General features: G+C 37.4%; 1 protein-coding gene across 5 annotated transcripts in view; it reads left to right on the top strand.

Annotated features, from left to right (window-relative positions):
• SCAPER (S-phase cyclin A associated protein in the ER) overlaps nucleotides 1-18629 on the top strand; it is a 421796-nt gene that overhangs the window by 9455 nt on the left and 393712 nt on the right. Inside the window, exon 2 of one of the 5 annotated variants that reach the window (XM_070775326.1) lies at nucleotides 9067-9133. The exons of the other annotated variants lie outside the window; for them this stretch is intronic. Within the exon in view, the coding sequence (XP_070631427.1) occupies nucleotides 9128-9133 (6 nt within the window). The 5' untranslated portion in view covers nucleotides 9067-9127. The remainder of the gene's footprint in view (nucleotides 1-9066; nucleotides 9134-18629) is intronic. 5 annotated transcript variants of the gene reach the window in all.

Below are 18629 nucleotides of genomic sequence, written 5' to 3'. Positions count from 1 at the left end.
ATTCACAATCAGCAGTGTATGGTGGGTTCCAATTTTTCACATCATCTGTAACGCTGGTTTTGTTTGTTTTTTGGGTTTTTGATTTTTGATTATAGCCATCCTGGTATTTGTGAAGAGGTATCTCACTGTAGTTGTTAGGTTGTGATTTGTGTTTCACTAATGACTAATACTGTTTAACATCATTTGATGCTCTCACCAGCCATTTATGTGTCTTTTTGAGAGAAACGATAACATAGCCTTTAAAACTTGTTTTAAAATTTATTTTATTTTTTTGGGTTTTCTCCAGTTGTGATGAACTGGGGCTACTCTCTCGTTGCGGTGTGTGTACTCCTCATTGTGGTGGCTTGTCTTGTTGTGGAGCATGGGTTTCAGTCGTGGTGCGTGTGGGCTCAGTAGGTGTGGTTCCCGGGCTCTAGGACACAGGCGCAGTAGTTATGGCACACAAGCTTAGTTGCTCCGAGGCATGTGGGATCCTCTTGGATCGGGGAGCAAACCCATGTCTCCTGCATTGGCAGGTGGATTCTCCATGACTGAGCCACCAGGGAAGCCCTAATATAACATTTTTAACCCGACACAATGGTGGCATTTAACCTGACATGGGCTCTTGGTATCACTTCTGTGCTTGCTCACTCTATTGATTTTTTATCCAAATGGATGGCTCCTCAGAAATTCTTTGTGGTATTTAAGTTTGTGCTAAACATGTCCCTTAATGTATTTATTAATCTACAAATTATAGTTCACAAAGTTTGTTTAATTATGTCACATTTGCTTATTTTTACATTTGTTTCCTTTGTCTTAGGAGACAGATCCAAAAATATGTTGCCTCAGTTTATATCAAAGAGTGTTCTGCTTGCATTTTCTTCTAGGAATTTTATGGTTTCTGGTCTTACATTTAGGTCTTTAATCCATTTGGATTTATTTTTATATTTGGAGTGAGAAAATGTCCCAGTTTTTTCTTTTACATGTAGCTGTCCAGTTTTCCCATCACCAGTTATTAAAGACACTGTCTTTATTCCTGTTGTATATTCCTTCCTCTTCTGTTGTAAATTAACTGACCATAAGTGCATGGGTTTTTTTCTGGGCTCCCTATTCCATCCCCCTGATACATGTGTCTGTTTCTGTGCCGTTAGTATATTGCTTTGGTTATTGTAGTTTTGTAGTGTAGTCTGAAGTTAGGGAGTGTGAGTCCAGATTTGTTCTTTTTTCTAAAGATTGCTTTGGCTATTCAGTTTCTTTTGTGATTCTAAATGATTTTTAGGATTATTGGTCTAGTTCTGTGCAAACATGTCACAAGTATTTTGACAGGGATTGCATAAATCTGTAGATTACTTTGGGTAATATTAACAATATGAATTCTTCCAGTCCATAAACATGGGTCATCTTTCCATTTCTTTGTATCATTTTCAGTTTCCTTCATCAGTGTCTTATAGTTTTCAGAGCGTAGGTCTTTTACCTCCTGGGTTAAGTTTATTCCTATATATATATATATATATATATATATTTTTTTTTTTTTTGATGTGATTTTAAATGGGATTTTTTTTTTTTTTTTTTTGCTTTCTGATAATTCACTATTAGTGTGTAGAAAAGCAACATATTTCTGTGTGTTAGCCTTGTATCCTGTAACTTTACTAAACCTACTTATCAGTTGTAATAGTTTTTTGGTTGGGACCTTAGTATTTTTTGTATAGAGCATCATGTCATTTGCAAATAGGGACAGTTTTACTTATTTCCTTCCAATTTGGGTGTCCTGTTTCTTTTTATTGTCCAGTTACTATGTGTAGGATTTGCAATACTATGTTAAAGAGAAGTTGTAAAGGTGGAAATCTTTGTCTTGTTCCTGATCCCAGAGGAAAAACTTTCAGCTTTTCACCATTGACTATGATGTTAGCGGTGGATTTGTCATAAATAGCCATTATTATATTCAAATGTGTTCCTTCTGTACCAACTATGATAAAAGTTTTTGTCATGAATGGATGTTGAATTTTATCAGATATTTTTTCTACGTCTATGATTATGTGATTTTTATTCTTCCTTTTGTTAATGTTGTGTTTTACATTGATTGATTTACAGATATTGGGTCATCCTTGTATCCCTGGAAAAACCCCTGCTTGATCATGTGTGTGATCTTTCTATATATTATTGAAATCAGTTTGCTAATATTATGTTGAGGATTTTTACGTCTGTATTCATCAGAGATGTTGCCCTGTAATTTTCTTTTTTTGGAGTATCTGTGTTTCTTTTTGGTATCAGCATGATGGTGGCATTGTAGGATGAATTTGGGAGTATTTATTCCTCTTTAACTTTTTGAAATAGTTTAAGAAGGTTAAGTATTAGTTCTTCATGTGTTTGGTAGAATTCCACTATGAAGCCATCAGTTCCTGAACTTTTGTTTGCTGTCAGTTTTTTTTTGATTACTAATTCAATCTCACTGCTAGTGATTGGTCTGTTCAGGTTGTCTATTTCTTCTTGATTCTGTCTTAGAAGTTTGTATGTTTCTAGAAATTTATCCATTTCTTCTGTTTGTTGCCAGTTTGTTGCCATATTCTCATAAGATTTTGTAGTATTCTCTTATGATTTTTTTTTTGTATCTCCATGATATTAGATGTAGTTTCTTCTCTTAATTTCTCATTTTGTTTATTTGGATCCACTTTCTTTTTTTCTTGATGAGCCTGGCTAAAGGCTTTAAATTTTGTCATTTCAGAAAACCAGGTGCTGATGAAATTGATCTTTTCTGTTTTTTGGTCTCTATTTTATTTATTTCCTCTCTGGTCTTTATTATTTCCTTCCTTCTGCTCACTTTGAGCTTTTTGTTCTTTTTTTTTCCCTAATTACTTTAGATGCTAGATTGGATTATTTACGATTTTTTGTTTTGTTTGTTTCCTGACATAGGCTTATATTGCTATAAACTTGCCTCTTAGATTTGCTTTTGCAGCATCACATAGGTTTTGGAGAATTGTGTTTTTATTTTCATTTGTCTGAAGGTAATTTTTGATATCCTTTTTGATTAGTTCATTAATCGCTTGATGTTTTTATTAGTGTACTGCTTGGTCCCCATGTGTCTGTGTTTTTCTCATTTTTCTTCCTGTAATTGATTCTTTTTTCATACCATTGTGGTTAGAAAATTGCTTGATATAAACTTTCTTCAATTTGTTTAGACTTGTTTTGTAGCCTAGCATATGATCTGTTCTGGGGAACATTCCTTGTGCACTTGAAAAGAATGTGTTGATGTATATCTACTTGTTTTAAACTGGTAGTCATTTAAATCAAAACATATTCTAAAAGATCTGCATTTTTCTCACCCCCACTATATTTTGTATTCTTTACATTATATTTTACATCTTCACATGTATCCCTTAACTGTTCATTGTAGTTATAGTTGATCTTACAGTTTTTATTTTTTCATTTTTATGCTGACTTATTTAAATGGTTGATCCTCAGCCTTTGCTGTATATCTACCATACCACAGCCCTTAATAGTAAGGGCTAAATGGTTACTTACTGTAATAGTGGAGTTTTCCTTTAATAGAAATTCTTACTTCTTGTTGTAGTCGTTTCTTTTCCACTTAGGGAAGACTTTATAACATGTCTTTTAGGATTGGTTTAGAGTTCATGGACTCTTTTACTTGTCTGAGAAGTTCTTTATCTCTCTTTCAGTTCTGACTCATAATTTTGCTGGGTAGAGAGTATCCTAGTTTTTCCCTTTCAGCATTTAGAATATTTCATGCCACTCCTGTCTGGCCTGCAGGCTTGCTACAGAAGCCTTATGGGTGTTCCCTTGTATATGACTCTGTTCTTCTCTTGTTGCTTTTAGAATTCTCTCTTTAAGTTTTGCCACTTTAATTGTGATATGTTTTGGTATGGGTCTGTTTGGGTTCATCTTGTTTGGGACCCTCTGTGCTTCCTGTATCTGATTATCTGTTTCCATCTTCGGGTTTGGAAAGTTTTAAGCCATAATTTTATCAGATACACTTTTGAATGTTTTCCTTCTCTCTTCTCCCTCTGGGACCCCTATAATGCAAATCTCAGTATGCTTGATGTTTTCTTAGATGTTGCTTAAACTGTTTTGATTAAAAAATTTTTTTCTTACTGTTGTGGTTGGGTGATTTCCATTTTTCTATCTTCCAGATAACTTGTGAAATCTTCTGTATTACCTAGTCTGCTCTTAACTTCCTTCTAGTTTTTTTTTTTTTTTTTTTTATTTCATTTATTGCATTCTTCAGATCTAACTGGTTCTTTTTTGTTTTCTAGTTCCTTGTTAAAACCCTCTCTGTGTTCATCTGTTCTTTCCCCTAATTTGGTTAGCATTCTTATTCCTGTTTTGATCTCTTTTCCTGATAAATTGTTTATATTTTTTTGTTTTTTTCTTTTTCTTTCACTTGAAATAAATTCCTCTGTCTTCTCATTTTGATCAGCTTTCTCTGTCTCTGTAAACTTAGGTGAAACTGTTAACTATGATGATCTTAAAGGGGTATCCTTTTGTGGGTGTGTCCTTATGCAGTCTGTGTGAGCCTACTGGCTTTGGTGGGAGAGCTGGATCTGAAGTGAGCACAAGTCACATCTTACCCCAGATTTGCTGGCAGCTGTCACTGTGGTGGGAGGTGGGGCTGTAGAAGGAAGAGCAAGAGTCAGAACCAGGTGTGAGCTAGGACTTTGGTGCTCAGTAGAGAACACACCAAGGTGCTGGAGCAGAAGCCTTAAGGGTGGGTCCAAACTGCTTCCATTCCCTCTTAGTGTATGTTCTCTTCTCTCACAGCATTGGCATCATTCCTCAGAAGGGAGCTACACTGGAGCAAGAGGGGCAGGAGCAGCCCACTCAGTGTGGGTTGGGGCATGCGCCGGGACTGTCTTGGCACATCAGAGTCCACACTACTCTGCATCTGCTGCCTCTAGGAGTGCTAGTAATAGCTGCTGCTAAGTCGCTTCAGTCGTGTCTAACTCTGTGTGACCCCATAGATGGCAGCCCACCAGGCTCCCCCGTCTGTGGGATTCTCCAGGCAAGAACACTGGAGTGGGTTGCCATTTCCTTCTCCAATGTATGAAAGTGAAAAGTGAAAGTGAAGTCGCTCAGTCGTGTCCCACTCTTCACTGCCCCATGGACTGTAGCCTACCAGGCTCCTCCGTCCATGGGATTTTCCAGGCGAGAGTACTGGAGTGGGGTGCCATTGCTTTCTCCTGCCCTTGCCTTATTCAGATGCAGAGCTGGGTCTGAGTCGGCACCATCCCTTCACCTGTGCCCTTCCCCTTGACAGTGTCGACCTTCACCCTAGTGGGGAGCTGTGTGGTGGACAAGATGGGCCAGGATGTGCACTGGGGTGGTTGTGGAAAGCAACTAGAGTCACAGGCAGTCTCAGTCTGCTTCCTCTGCCTTGTTTTGGGAGCAAGGAAGCAAGTGTATGCCTGCCTTTAATGAGTGGAATTCAAGTTTCTCACAGTTCCCTTGCCAATCCCTCTGGTCTGCACACCAGCGAAGATTTGTCTTTCTGGTCTCAGACTTTAGGCCTGGGGTGCCCACTATATGGTTCAAACCCTTCTCTTTCCAAAGAGGGTCTCCAAACCCAAGTAATTCCCCTACTTCTGTGTCCCCTCCTTCAGGTGTGGCTTCCCACCTGATCACTTCTCTTTGCTTTCCTTCTTGACTGTGTGGATCTTTCTTTATAGCGTTTGTTATGTAAGAGTCTTTCCACCAGGCTCCACATTGCTGCTTGTCTATTTCCAATCTGTTTTCTAGTGCATATGCATCATATAATATTAATACATAAATTTGTGTCTCCCTAAAAAAGTTGTTGGTATCTAACTAGCTGTCTTTATTGGAAAGTTCACTAATTGATTCTGGAATGACCAAAAGAAAAAGAGGTCAAAGGAGTTAATTCTGCTTAATCAACAAGCCAGCCTACTTCCTTCTTTTCCTTAAAAACCTTTGTTCAGTGCCTAGCATTTTAAACATACCATCTTAAATAGAGGAAAAGGAAGATCACTGAAATGCTGATCTTGTCTTTCAAGATTCTAAAATGTAATAGGATGAGGAGAAAATTGTCATCCAAAGGAAATGGAGAAAAGATATAACACCAGTTGAGCATCTATTATGTGCTGGTCTTTATGTCTTATTTAAAAAACCACTTGGTGACTTGTTATGTAACCGATACTGTGTTAACTAGTAGAAACTCTAGTGTGCTACCATTTAACTGTAAAGTAGATACTATTCTCTTTGCTCAAAAGAAAACTGAAGTTCTGAGGGATTCATGACTTGTGCAAAAGGTTATGTAATGAGTAGCTATAATAATTTGCTAAATTGAGATTCAGTCCCATATTATTGTGCTGTCTTTCTCACTGTGTCATGCTGATTTCAGTAGAAGTATTTCTCATCTAATCCTCCTAACAATCTTATAAATTAAGGATAGCCTTCATTTTTTCCCTCCCTAAACTGTGTGTCCTTTGATCAATTTTACTGAGGTATAGTTTACAAAAAGTATGTGGGCAGTTCAGTGAGTAAGAACACAGTTATACATAGTCATGAACCGCTGCCGCAATCCATCTTCCCAGAAAGTTTCCTTGAACTTCTTTCCAGTCCTTCCCCTCCAACTAAGGTAACTTTTGATATTTCCACCTGGGATTAGTTTTGCATGTTCTAAAACTTGATTTAAATGGAATAATTCAGAATGTATTCTTTTGCATCCAGCTTCTTTTTCCAAGCAGACTGTCTGAGATATCTATTTTATTGTATATTCATTCCTTTGTATTGCTCTCTGTTCTACTGTATAGATGTACTAAGATTGGATTATCTTTTCTTTTGATATATGGGTTGTTTCCAGTTTGGAAACCTGGAAAGGCTCTTTGAATATTTGTAAATAGGTCTTTGTGTGGAAAAAATTCTCTTGGGTAAGCAATCTAGCCTTCATTTTTATGGGTTAGAATACCGATATTTGAAGAGTTTGAATAACTTCTCATAGTCACACGACCAGTGATTTGGTTGACTCCAGTGCTTGTATACACTTTTTCTACTGTATCACACTTGTCCCTACTTTTCAGAAGTGATGATTACAGGTCAAGTAGTCTGAGAATTCAGATGACAGTGTCTGTCAGCTGGGGATATCAAAATGGGCTTCATGAAGATGACTTTTTTGAGTTGATGAATTGGTAGGCTTTGAGTATGTATAGGGTGAGAAGAGAGGAACATTTTGAGCAAAGATTCTTTAACATGGGTTTCATTTGTTAGTAAACAAGTATTTAATGAATGCCTCTCAGAAACCAGACACGGTTCTGTATTCGGAGGCTATAGCAGTAACCCAAAACCAAAGATCATCATGCAGCTAACTTTCTTGCGGGGAGAGATGGACAGTACACCAAGTAAGTTTAAGTAATGAATGCTCTCGAGAAGAAGTGGGATAGGGAGTGCCAGTAGTGGGAGTCAGGATAAACAGATTGCAATTTTAAAAAAGAGTGCTTTCGTAGGCCTCACTGAGAAAGTTACACGTGGGCAAAGATGGAGTCAGTCTTGAGCATTCCAGATGCGGACTTTAAAGTGTAAAGCCCTGAGGCAGGAGTGTTTCTGGCATGTTGGGGAACTTAAAGAGGCCGTATCGCTGAGCTGGAAAGAACATCAGAGAAGAGAGGAGTAGGAGATGTGGTCAGAGATGTATGAGGAGTTAGAGGTTTAGAGTGTGGGGACTTGGACCACTGTGGAGACTTTGACTTTTACTTTGCATGAGACGTAGAGGCATTGGTGAGTTGTTAACAGAGGTGATGTATTTTTGAAAATGTAACATTTTTATTGAGATATAATCCATATACCAACAAATCACCCAGTTAAAAAGTGTTTATTAGTATATTCACAGAGCTGTGCAGTCATCACCATGTTGAATTTTAGGACATTTTCATCATCCCCAAAAGAAATGCTGTAGTCATTAGCAGTAACTCCCATTTTCCTCTAACTCTGTAGCCCTAGGCAAGCAATAATCTGTTTTTCTGATTCTATGAATTTTCCCATTTTGGACATTACATATAAGTGGCGTTATGTAATGTGTGGTCTTTTATGAGCGGCTTCTTTCATTTGTCATCTTGTTTTCAGGGTTAATTTATGTTGTAGCATGTACAAGCACTTTATTCTTTTTTTAATGGCTGAATAAGATTTCCTTGAATGGATATAGCACATTTTATTTATCCATCAATTTTTGGACATTTGGGTTGTGTCCACTTTTTGGCTATTAGGAATAACGTTGCTATGAATACTTGTATGTAAGTTTTTGTTTGAACATATGTTTTCAATTGACGTGCTGCATTTAAAAGGGAGTGAATTCACTTGGTGAAGATAAGTGACCAAGGCCCTTGTCCCAGAAAGTTGGGTTCCAATTGCTGCTTATTTTTCTTTGTTCAGAAGCTTTTCTTACATGATTAAGCCACTGTTTCTTGCAATTTCTCTGTCCTCTTGTTTTTTTTTTCTTTTTTTTCTTTTTTAAAATCTAGTTTCCTAGCTTTGGATTTCTTTGAATGAAGATTTGACCACCATTAAATAGGTTCCCTGAAAAGTAGGATCTGTTCTGTGTAGATCCTTAGGTAATCTATAATTAAAATAGTCTGATCAAACCTCAGTTGTTGAAAGTTCCTAAGGAGAGGTTACACAGTGTTTTATATTATTGAGTTGGAATTCATTAGTGGGTCATAATTCAGTGAAAACAGTATTTAAATAATGAAACAGAGCAGGAAATATTAGAGTGCATCTCTTACAATAGAGGTAAATGTTACTTCATGAAACTTTGTTTCAATATAAAGTATATATTTATAGATTATAGTAAAAAATGTTTGAAGCCTCCAGATTAAGATATCAGAGACTGTTTATACAATTAATACTTTTTCTCTTCCATTTAATTATTTTTGGAGAGCATTTAGGTATTGTTCAGCATAAAACATGCTATAGTATAACCAAATGAAATATAAAGGAGTAATGTTTTTGTTGTTGAATATAATAAGAAACTTAATGGGAATGAAATTTTTATCTTTTTATAAACAAATATGATTTTATGACAGTGTTATGGCTAATAGTATGTACTATATATTTTTTTTTTTATTATAGGAATCATACTCCATGGGTTTGTGTGGTAAATGAGCTTCTTGGCATAGAAAGGAATTAAAAAATGATGGTAAGTGATCAGTTTACCTTAAGCATTAACCTTAGTTTTTTTAGCCTCCTTCTACCTCCTTTCCTTCCTTCCGTTTTTCATTCATCATCCTTTTTGATGTAATATTTGTTACCTACAAGATACTCTATGGAACACGTGTTATAAAGTACAGCAGTTAAGGTAATGAACAGTGAGTGTACTGTTCAACCCTAAAGCCATAGACGCTCACTCTTAACATTTGTATGACCTAGGGCAAGAATACAGATGGAAGTTAGCTTTTCTCTTCATGTCTTAATCTTAAAAAGTTATAAATTAGTTTATGTCAGCAGCTTGACCTACTTTCCTACCCAGGGCTCAGCCAGCTCTTAAAGGAGAAATGCTGTCTCTGGGGTTGGCAGGGTGGATGTTGGGCCAGGATGGTCTCTGAATCTCAGATGGGCACTAATGTGGTGAAACTCCCCAGAAACCCTGGGCAGATGAGTTCACCTTCCCCATATTCTACTTTTTAAACTCAAGATTTACAGGCAGTTCTAAGTATCTACTCAAACTATCTCACTCAAACCCAGGAGGAGGAGGAAATACGGTTTATGGGATAATCCAGGTGCCTAGAGACTTCTTTGGGAAATGGGGGGTAGCCATTTTAAAGTAAATGTTAGATTTAAAATTAGATTTTAAATAAAAATTTTAAATATTTAAATATTAAGTAAAAATTAGATATTTTTATCTTGGTTTCCCAGCATAGAGGCTTTGACTTCTTCCTTCTCTTCCTTATTGTTTGCTTTTAGGGTGGGGAGGCCTCAGTTCAGTGTGTGAATCCCTCTCTATTAATTCCTGTATAGTTACTTGCTATCTTTTTGTTTTGACATTTTTGATGTTTTGATATTTTGATAGGTGTAATCTTCTAAAGTGTAGGATTTAGGGCAGGAGCCTCCTCTTTTGGGTGTAAATGTAGGATTATAACTACTTATATTTTTCTTTCCTATCTCATCCTGACCCATTCCACACTCCAGTTTCTTTTATATTTAAAGATGTAAATAATAAGTTCTGAGTTTTAAATTTTTAAATTCTGTCATTTGAGATCATTTTTCTTCTGCCTTTCATATTCTGAGAATTTCTTACAGTGAGGGCCATTCAGTCCTAAGCTCTGTTTTTGTTTGTCTGAATCTTTTTTCCTGCCCTGATTTTCAAAGATGGTGTTGCTGAATGTAGAAGCCTAGATTAAGAAAATTTTCTCTTAGTGTTCTGAAAAAATGTATTCCACTGTTTCAGCCTCTTTTTAGTCTTTCACAAAGTTATGTGATTTATGTATGTATGGCTGTGCTGGGTCTTCATTGCTGCACGGGCTTTCCTCTGGTTGTGGGAAGTGGGGGCTACTCTCTAGTTGCGGTGTGAGGCCTCTCGTCGCAGTGGCTTCTCTTGCTGTGGAGCTCAGGCTCCAGGATGCATGGACTTCTGTAGCTGTGGCACCGGGGCTTAGTTGCTCCACAGCATGTGGGATTTCCCTGGATCAGGGATCGAGCCCACGTCTTCTGCATTGGCAGGCGGGTTCTTTACCACTGTGCCACCAGGGAAGCCTCTCTTTTTGATTTTTTGATATTTCTTCTTCTTTTTGATATGTTTTGTTTTAATATTATATGCAATGTTTCATGCTTGCTAAGTGGATTTAGTCGTGTCCTACTCTTTGCGATCCTATGGACTGCATGCTGCTAGGCTCCTCTGTCAATGAAATTTTTCCAGGCAAGAATACTAGAATGGATTGCCATGCAGGGATTGAACCTGCGTCTCATTATGTTTCCTGGGTTGGCAGGTGGGTTCTTTTCAATACAATGTTTATGTGGTTCAGAATGCAAACTCTTTTTTTTCTTAATATATACATTTTATTGAAGTATAGTTGACTTACAGTGTTTCAGGTACACAGCAAGGTGATTCTGTTATATATATACACATATTATATTTCAAATTATTTTCAATTATAGGTTATTGTAAGATGTTGGCTCTAATTCCCTTTGCTATATAGTAAACCTTTGTTGTGTATCTATTTTTTAAATTAGATGTCTAGCATTCTGTTCATACAAACAGGTGGAATCAAATTGTTACAAATTTTTTAGCTAGGCAAAAAGTCATAGGTTTTCTAAAATATATAATTACACATAGTATTTATGTATTTATGTGTAAAGGCTTTTCTGCTGTGCTTGATAAAGGCTTGAGAAAGAACATTAAAAAAAGAAAGAAATTGGAAAACATAAACTAAATGAAATGGGAGCACTGAATATGAAAGAAAAAATGAAACAAACTAGGTAAAAGTAAAAGATCATCATATAGTCCAGTTTTTAAATATGGTTGCTCATTAGAAACACATCTCGAGCTTTGTAGAAAAAAAGCAATACCTGGGCATTTGTATTTTTCAAAAAATTCCAAGATAATTCTGGTACATATCTTGATTTTAAAAAGTGATTCAAAGTTTTTCTATTAAATGGTAGCTTTAGTGATATAGAATTCTGTTATTTTCTGTTGACTGATCATGATACAATGCTAGTACGTGAGTAATAGTTATATAATCACAATAGTAAAACCTTTTTTAAAAACAATTTTCACAATCAATAGCCAGACAAAAAATAAAAGATAATTATATTTGTAAGTTACAATGGAAACATGATTGACCTAACAATATAAAATATTTACATACAATTTGAGGGATTAAGTAGAGTGATGTGGTTAAATGGAAGTGCCCAGCCAGTCTAGGTCACTTGTCCATTCTTCTGGCATTTAATCTGTTTACATTTAAGGTAATTATCCATATGTATGATCGTATTACCACTCTTAATTGTCTTTTTAGGTTTATTTTGTGTAGGTCTTTTCCTTCTCTTGTGTTTCCTGCCTGAAGAAGGAAGTTTATGCCTAGAGAGGTTCCTTTAGCGTTTGTTGTAAAGCTGATTTGGTGGTGCTATTCATAACTTAAAAGTTAGCTATTCATAACTTTTGTTTGTCTGGAAAGCTTTTGATTTCTTCATCAGTCTGAACAGAGTCTTGCTGGGTGAAGTATTCTTGGTTGTAGGTTCTTCCCTTTCATCACTTTAAATATATTGTGCCAATCCCTTCTGGCTTGTAGAATTTCTCTTGAGAAATCAGCTGATAACCTGATGGGAGTTCCCTTGTATGTTATTTGTCATTTTTCCCTTTTTGATTTTAATATTTTATCTTTGTCTTTAATTTTTGTCAGTTTGATTACTGTATGTCTTGGTGTGTTCCTCCTTGGGTTTATCCTGCCTGGGACTCTGCGCTTCCTGGACTTGGATGACTATTTCCTTTCCCATGTTACGGAATTTTTCAGCTATTATATTTTCAAATATTTTCTCAGGTCCTTTCTCCCTCTCTTCTCCTTCTGGGACCCCTATAATGTGAATGTTGGTGTGTTTAATGTTGTCTCAGAGGTCTCTTAGGCTGTCTTCGTTTTTTTTCATTCTTTTGTCTATATTCTGTTCTGCGGCACTGATTTCCACCATTCTGTTCTCAGGTCACTTGTCCGTTCTTCTGGCTCAGTTGTTCTGCTGTTAATTCCTTAGTCTAGTGTGTGGTTCATATCTGGTTGTTTGTTAGTTCTTCTAGGTCTTTGGTAAATATTTCTTACATCTCCATTCTGTTTCTGATATCCTTGATCATCTTCACTATAATTATTCTAAATTCTTTTTCTAGAAGGTTGCCTATCTCCACTTCATTTGGTTGTTTTTCTGGGGTTTTATCTTATCTCTTCGTCCGGGACATAACTCTGCTTTTTCATCCTGATTAACTTCCTATAATGTAGTTTTTGTTCTAGCTGCTGTGGGATTGTGGTTCTTCTTGTGTCTTCTCGCTGCCCTCTGGTGGATGAGGCTAAGAGCTTGTGTAAGCTTCCTGACGGGAAGGTCGATGTTTCTGTTGTGTAGTCACCAAGTTGCATCTGACTCTTTTCAACCCCATGGACTGAATCACACTAGGCTTCCCTGTCCCTCACCTTCTCCCAGAGTTTGCCCAAGTTCATGTCCATTGAATTGGTGATACCACCCAACCATCTCATTCTCTTGTCACCCCCTTCTTTTCCTGCCCTCAATCTTTCCCAGCATCAAGGTCTTTTCCAGTGAGTCAGCTCTTCACATCAGATGGCCAAAGTATTGGAGCTGGAGCTTCAGCTTCAGCATCAGTGCTAATGAGTATTTAGGGTTGATTTCCTTTAATATTGACTGGTTTGATTGCCTTGCAGTCCAAGAGACTCTCAAGAGTCTTATTCAGCACCACAGTTCAAAAGTATCAATTCTTTCGCACTCTGCCCTCTTTATGGTCCAGCTCTCACATCTGTATATGATTACTGGAAAGACCATAGCCTTGACTATACAGATCTTTGTCGGGAAAGTGATGTCTTTGCTTTTTAATATACTGTCTGGGTTTGTCAAGGCTTTTCTTGCAAGGAGCAGTTGTCTTCTGATTTCATGGCTACAGTCACCATCCACAGTGATTTTCGAGCCCAAGAAGAAGAAATCTGCCACTGCTTCCACTTTTCCCCCTTCTATTTGCCATGAAGTGAGGGGACCGGATGCCATGATCTTAGTTTTTTTAATATTGAGTTTTAAGCTAGCTTTTTCACTCTTTTTCTACTTTCATCAAGAGGCTCTTTAGTTCCTCTCTGCTTTCTGCCATTAAAGTGGTATCATTTGCATATCTGAGATTATTTCTATTTCTCCTGGAAATCTTGATTCCAGCTTGTAACTTATGTAGCCTGGCATTTCGTATGATGAGCTCTGCATATAAGTTAGATAAACAGGGTGACAATAAACAGCCTTGTTGTATTCCTTTCTCAATTTTCAACCTGTCAGTTGTTCTATGTAAGGTTCTAACTGTTGCTTCTTAACCGGCATACAGGTTTCTCAGAAGACAGGTCTGGTATTCCCACCTCTCTAAGAGTTTTCCACAGTTTGTTATGATCCATACAGTCAAAGCCTTTAGAATAGTCAGTGAAACAGACAGAGGTAGATATTTTTCTGGAATTTCCTTGCTTTCTCTATGATCCAGTGATTGTTGACAATTTGATTTCTGGTTCCTCTGCCTTTTCTAATCCAGCTTGAAGATCTGGAAGTCTTCAGTTTCACATAATGCTGAAGCCTCGCTTGAAGGATTTTGAGCATAATCTTACTAGCATGGGAGATGAATGTAATTGTCTGGTAGTTTGAACATTCTTTAGTACTGCTCTTCTTGAGAATTGCGATGAAGATTGACCTTTTCCTGTCTTGTGGCCACTGCTGGATTTTCCAAATTTGCTGACATATTGAATGCAGTCCTTTAATAACATCATCTTATAGGATTTTAAACAGCTCTGCTGAAATTCCATCACCTCCACTAGCTTTATTGACAGCATTGCTTCCTAAGGCCCACTTGACTTCACACTCCAGGATGTCTATTTCTGGGTGAGTGAGCCCACCATTGTGGTTATCTGGTCATTAAGACCTTTTTTGTACAGTTCTTCTGGGTGTTCTTGCCATCTCTTTTGATCTCTTCCATTTCTGTTAGGTCTTTACCATTTCTGTCCTTTATTGTGCCCATCTTTGTATGAAATATTCCCTTGATATCTCTAATTTTCTTGAAGAGATTTCTAGTCTTTCCCATTCTATCATTTTCCTCTATTTATTTGCATTGTTCACTTAAGAAGACTTTGTTCTCTCTCCTTGCTATTCTCTGGAACTCTGCATTCAGTGGGGGTATATATTTCCCTTTCTCCTTTGCCTTTTGATTCTCTTCTTTTCTCAGCTGCACTGTAAGGGCTCCTCAGACAGCCATCTTGCCTTCTTGGATCTCCTTTTCTTTGGTCACCTTCTCCTATGCAGTGCTATGCATCTCCATCCATAGTTCTTCAGGCACTCTGTGTCTCAAATCTAACCCCTTTAATCTCTTGTCACTTCCACTGTATAATCATAAGGGATTTGATTTAGGTCATACCTGAATGGCCTAGTGATTTTCCCTACTTTCTTCACTTTAAGTCTGAATTTTGCAATAAGGAGTTCATGATCTGAGCCATAGCTAGCCCCAGGTCTTGATTTTGCTGACTGTATAGAGCTTCTCCATCTTTGGCTGCATAGAATATAATCAGTCTGAGTTTTTGGTATTGACCATTTGGTGGTGTCCATGTGGGGAGTCATTTCTTGTATTGTAAGAGGGTGTTTGCTCTGACCAATGTCTTCTCTTGGCATAACTGTGTTAGCCTTTGCCCTTCTTCCTTTTGTACTCCAAGGCCAAACTTGCCTGTTACTCCAGGTATCTCTCAACTTCCTACTTTAGCATTCCAATTCCCTCTGATGAAAAGGACATCTTTTTTTTGGTGTTAGTTCTAAAAGGTCTTGTAGGTCTTCATAGAACCACATGGTACCCCAATAAAAACTGAACTATTAGAAAAGACGTAGGCAGTAAATGCTGGGGAGGAAGCCAATAAATGTATGTTGTAGAGTGGCAGAACATGCTAAACAGAAGAGAAAATCTTATATAAATGCCCTGAATTAGGAGGGAGCTTGGTGGTCATAGGGAACTGATTAAATGTCAGTGGAGTTGGAGCATGGCAGACAGGAAGAGTAATGGAAGATGAGGCTAGAGAGGTAAACAGAGGCTGGTTTGTGCTTTTGGATAATGCCAGATTTCTTAAGCTGTTGTATATCAGTTTAACTTTCTGTCAGCAGTGCAAGCAGTTGCCCAGCTCCTTGCCATCACATGGTATTGTCATTGATTTAAAAATGTTTTAATATTTTCAGTGCTTACTTTTGAGTACCTTTTCATATGATAGTTGGTTATTTATATGTCTTTTGGGAATGCCTATTCAATTTTCATTTTCTTGTTGGGTTATCTTTTTTTTCTAATTGATTTAAGGAGTTCTTTATTCTGGGTATAAGACCTTTGTTACTTTTACACATATATCTTCTTTGTGGCTTGCTTTTTCATTCTTTTAATGATGTCTTTTTAATATAAGAATGTGTTCTTAATTCCAGTGAAGTTCAATTAATCATTTTTTTCCTGTATGATTAGTACTTTTTTGTATCCTGATTAAGACGTTTTTCTATACCTGAAGATCATGAAAATATTATCCTTTATTATCATTATTTTTAGGACCTTTTATTTTCCTTTCATTTCAGATTTAAGAAAGGTTGCAAGAGGAGTACAGATAATTCTCTGATATTCTTTCACTAACTTTCAGTTCAGTTCAGTTGCTCGGTCGTGTCCGACTCTTTGCGACCCCATGAATCACAGCACGCCAGGTCTCCCTGTCCATCACCATCTCCTGGAGTTCACTCAAACTCACGTCCATCGAGTCAGTGATGCCATCCAGCCATCTCATCCTCTGTCGTCCCCTTCTCCTCCTGCCCCCAATCCCTCCCAAAATCAGAGTCTTTTCCAATGAGTCAACTCTTTACATGAGGTGGCCAGAGTACTGGAGTTTCAGCTTCAGCATCATTCCCTCCAAAGAAATCCCAGGGCTGATTTCCTTCAGAATGGACTGGTTGATCTCCTTGCAGTCCAAGGGACTCTCACTAACTTTACCAGTTGCTAATTTTGTCTCTTTTCCTTTCTCATATTCTCTCTTTTATTTTATATGTGTGTGTGTATATAAACATACATACATACACACACATATAAAATCACATATAGGGAATTCCCTAGTGGTCCCATGGTTAGGACTCTGTGCTTCCACTGTAAGGGGTCTGGGTTCCATCCCTGCTTGGGCAACTAGGATCCCACATGCGCATGGTATGGCCAAAAAGAAAAATCATGTATAAAGACAAAGACACATACATATATAGCTACACACATGTACATTTATTTGTAGACACATCCTTGCATCAGGCAGATCACCTGGAGAAGGGAATGGCTTCCCACTCTAGTACTCTTGTCTGGAGAATTCCGTGGATAGAGGAGCTTGACGGGCTACAGCCTGTGGGGTTGCAAAGAGTCAGACACAACTGAGTGACTGACTCTTTCACTTTTTCATAAATACATGCATATTACTCTTCCATGAACCACTTAAGAATATTTTGATCTTGAGGAGACAGCAGTGAGCGGTGGTGTGAAGAGATCTTAGTTCCCTGCCCAGGAATTGAACCTGGGTAGCCTAAGTGAACTCAATGGACATATGAATTTGAGCAAACTCTGGGAGATAATGAAGGACAGGGAAGCCTAGCATGCTGTGATACATGGGGTCATAGAGAGTCAGATACGACTTAGCAACTGAACAATAACAGCACCTGGGTGAAAACCAGGAATCCTATCTACTAGACTGCCCGTAGGGCTAGTGGCTAGAAGCAAAGTTGCTCTGGCTCTTGCGCCCATTGAAAAATGAATTTCTCAAGAAGGTAAAAGCTATAAAAATAGGTGCAGAGTTTATTATTAGAGACATAGCACAACAAATGGGAGGGCACACAGAAACAACGTCTTTTAGATAGAAGCAAGGCAGAGGCACACACCCAGAGAGAAAGGGTGTGGCTGTCCTGCCTGTGAGGAGCTCACCGAGGGGTGAGTCAAATCGCTTATCCAGGGCAGTTCTTTCAGGTCTGTTTTGAAGAATGTCACTTGATTTGGGTCATATTTTCTTCTTATAGACTCTGATTTTGTGTTTTTGGCAGAATATCACATGAATGGTGTTGTATCCTTCTCAGTATATCACATCAGGAAGCATATGATGTCAGTTTGTCCTGCTATTGGTCATGTGGACTCTGATCACTTGGTTAATATAGGGTATTGTCAGGTTTTTCTCTTTGAAGTTTGCTTTGTCTTTTGAAAGTAGTATGTTATTTGTTGAGAGAGACTTTGAGGCTGTGTAAATATCCTGCAACTCATCAAACCATCTACCCACTAGTTTTAGCATTCACTGATGATAATAATTATTAGTTATCTACATGCCTATCTATCTGCCTGTCTTTCAGGCTTCTTGGATTTTTTATTTTATTTAATATTACATTCTACTACTACCATTTATTTTGATGCTCGCATTGTCCTTGACTTAGCTGGTGGAAGTTCCTTCACACTGGCTCTTGTATCTTTTCATTTGCCTTTATTATTCTTTGAGTCCTTCTGTACTTTCTAGTCTAACAGGCTATTCTAGATTCACCTTATAATTTCCCTCTCATTCCTTTTCTCACCTTATTACAAGGACTAGGAATTTCAGTATCATGATGATGGAAGTGGTGATTGTAGGCATCCTGTCTCTTTCAAGATTGTATCATTTAATATGATATTTGCTGAAGTTTGTGAAGAATGTTTATCATAGATGGGTATCCAGGTTTATCACATGCTTTTTTCATCTGTTGAAAAGAATATTAAACTCTTCTCCTTTATTTAGTTAATATGATGAATTGAATTCATTGATTAAAAAATGTTAAACCAGCCTTGCTTCCTGAAATAAAATCAACTTGGTTCTGATGTTTTCACTGGATTTAGTTTGCAGATGTGTGTGTGTATGGAGGTATATGTAATGTAAAAGTTCACATTGTTACTTTTGAAGGTGTTTGAA

The sequence above is a fragment of the Bos indicus genome, chromosome 21 (assembly GCF_029378745.1).
Source record: "Bos indicus isolate NIAB-ARS_2022 breed Sahiwal x Tharparkar chromosome 21, NIAB-ARS_B.indTharparkar_mat_pri_1.0, whole genome shotgun sequence".
Lineage (NCBI taxonomy): Eukaryota > Metazoa > Chordata > Mammalia > Artiodactyla > Bovidae > Bos > Bos indicus.
The sequence above is the reverse complement of the archived record's forward strand: the minus strand, read 5'-3'. Positions and strand labels throughout refer to the sequence as shown.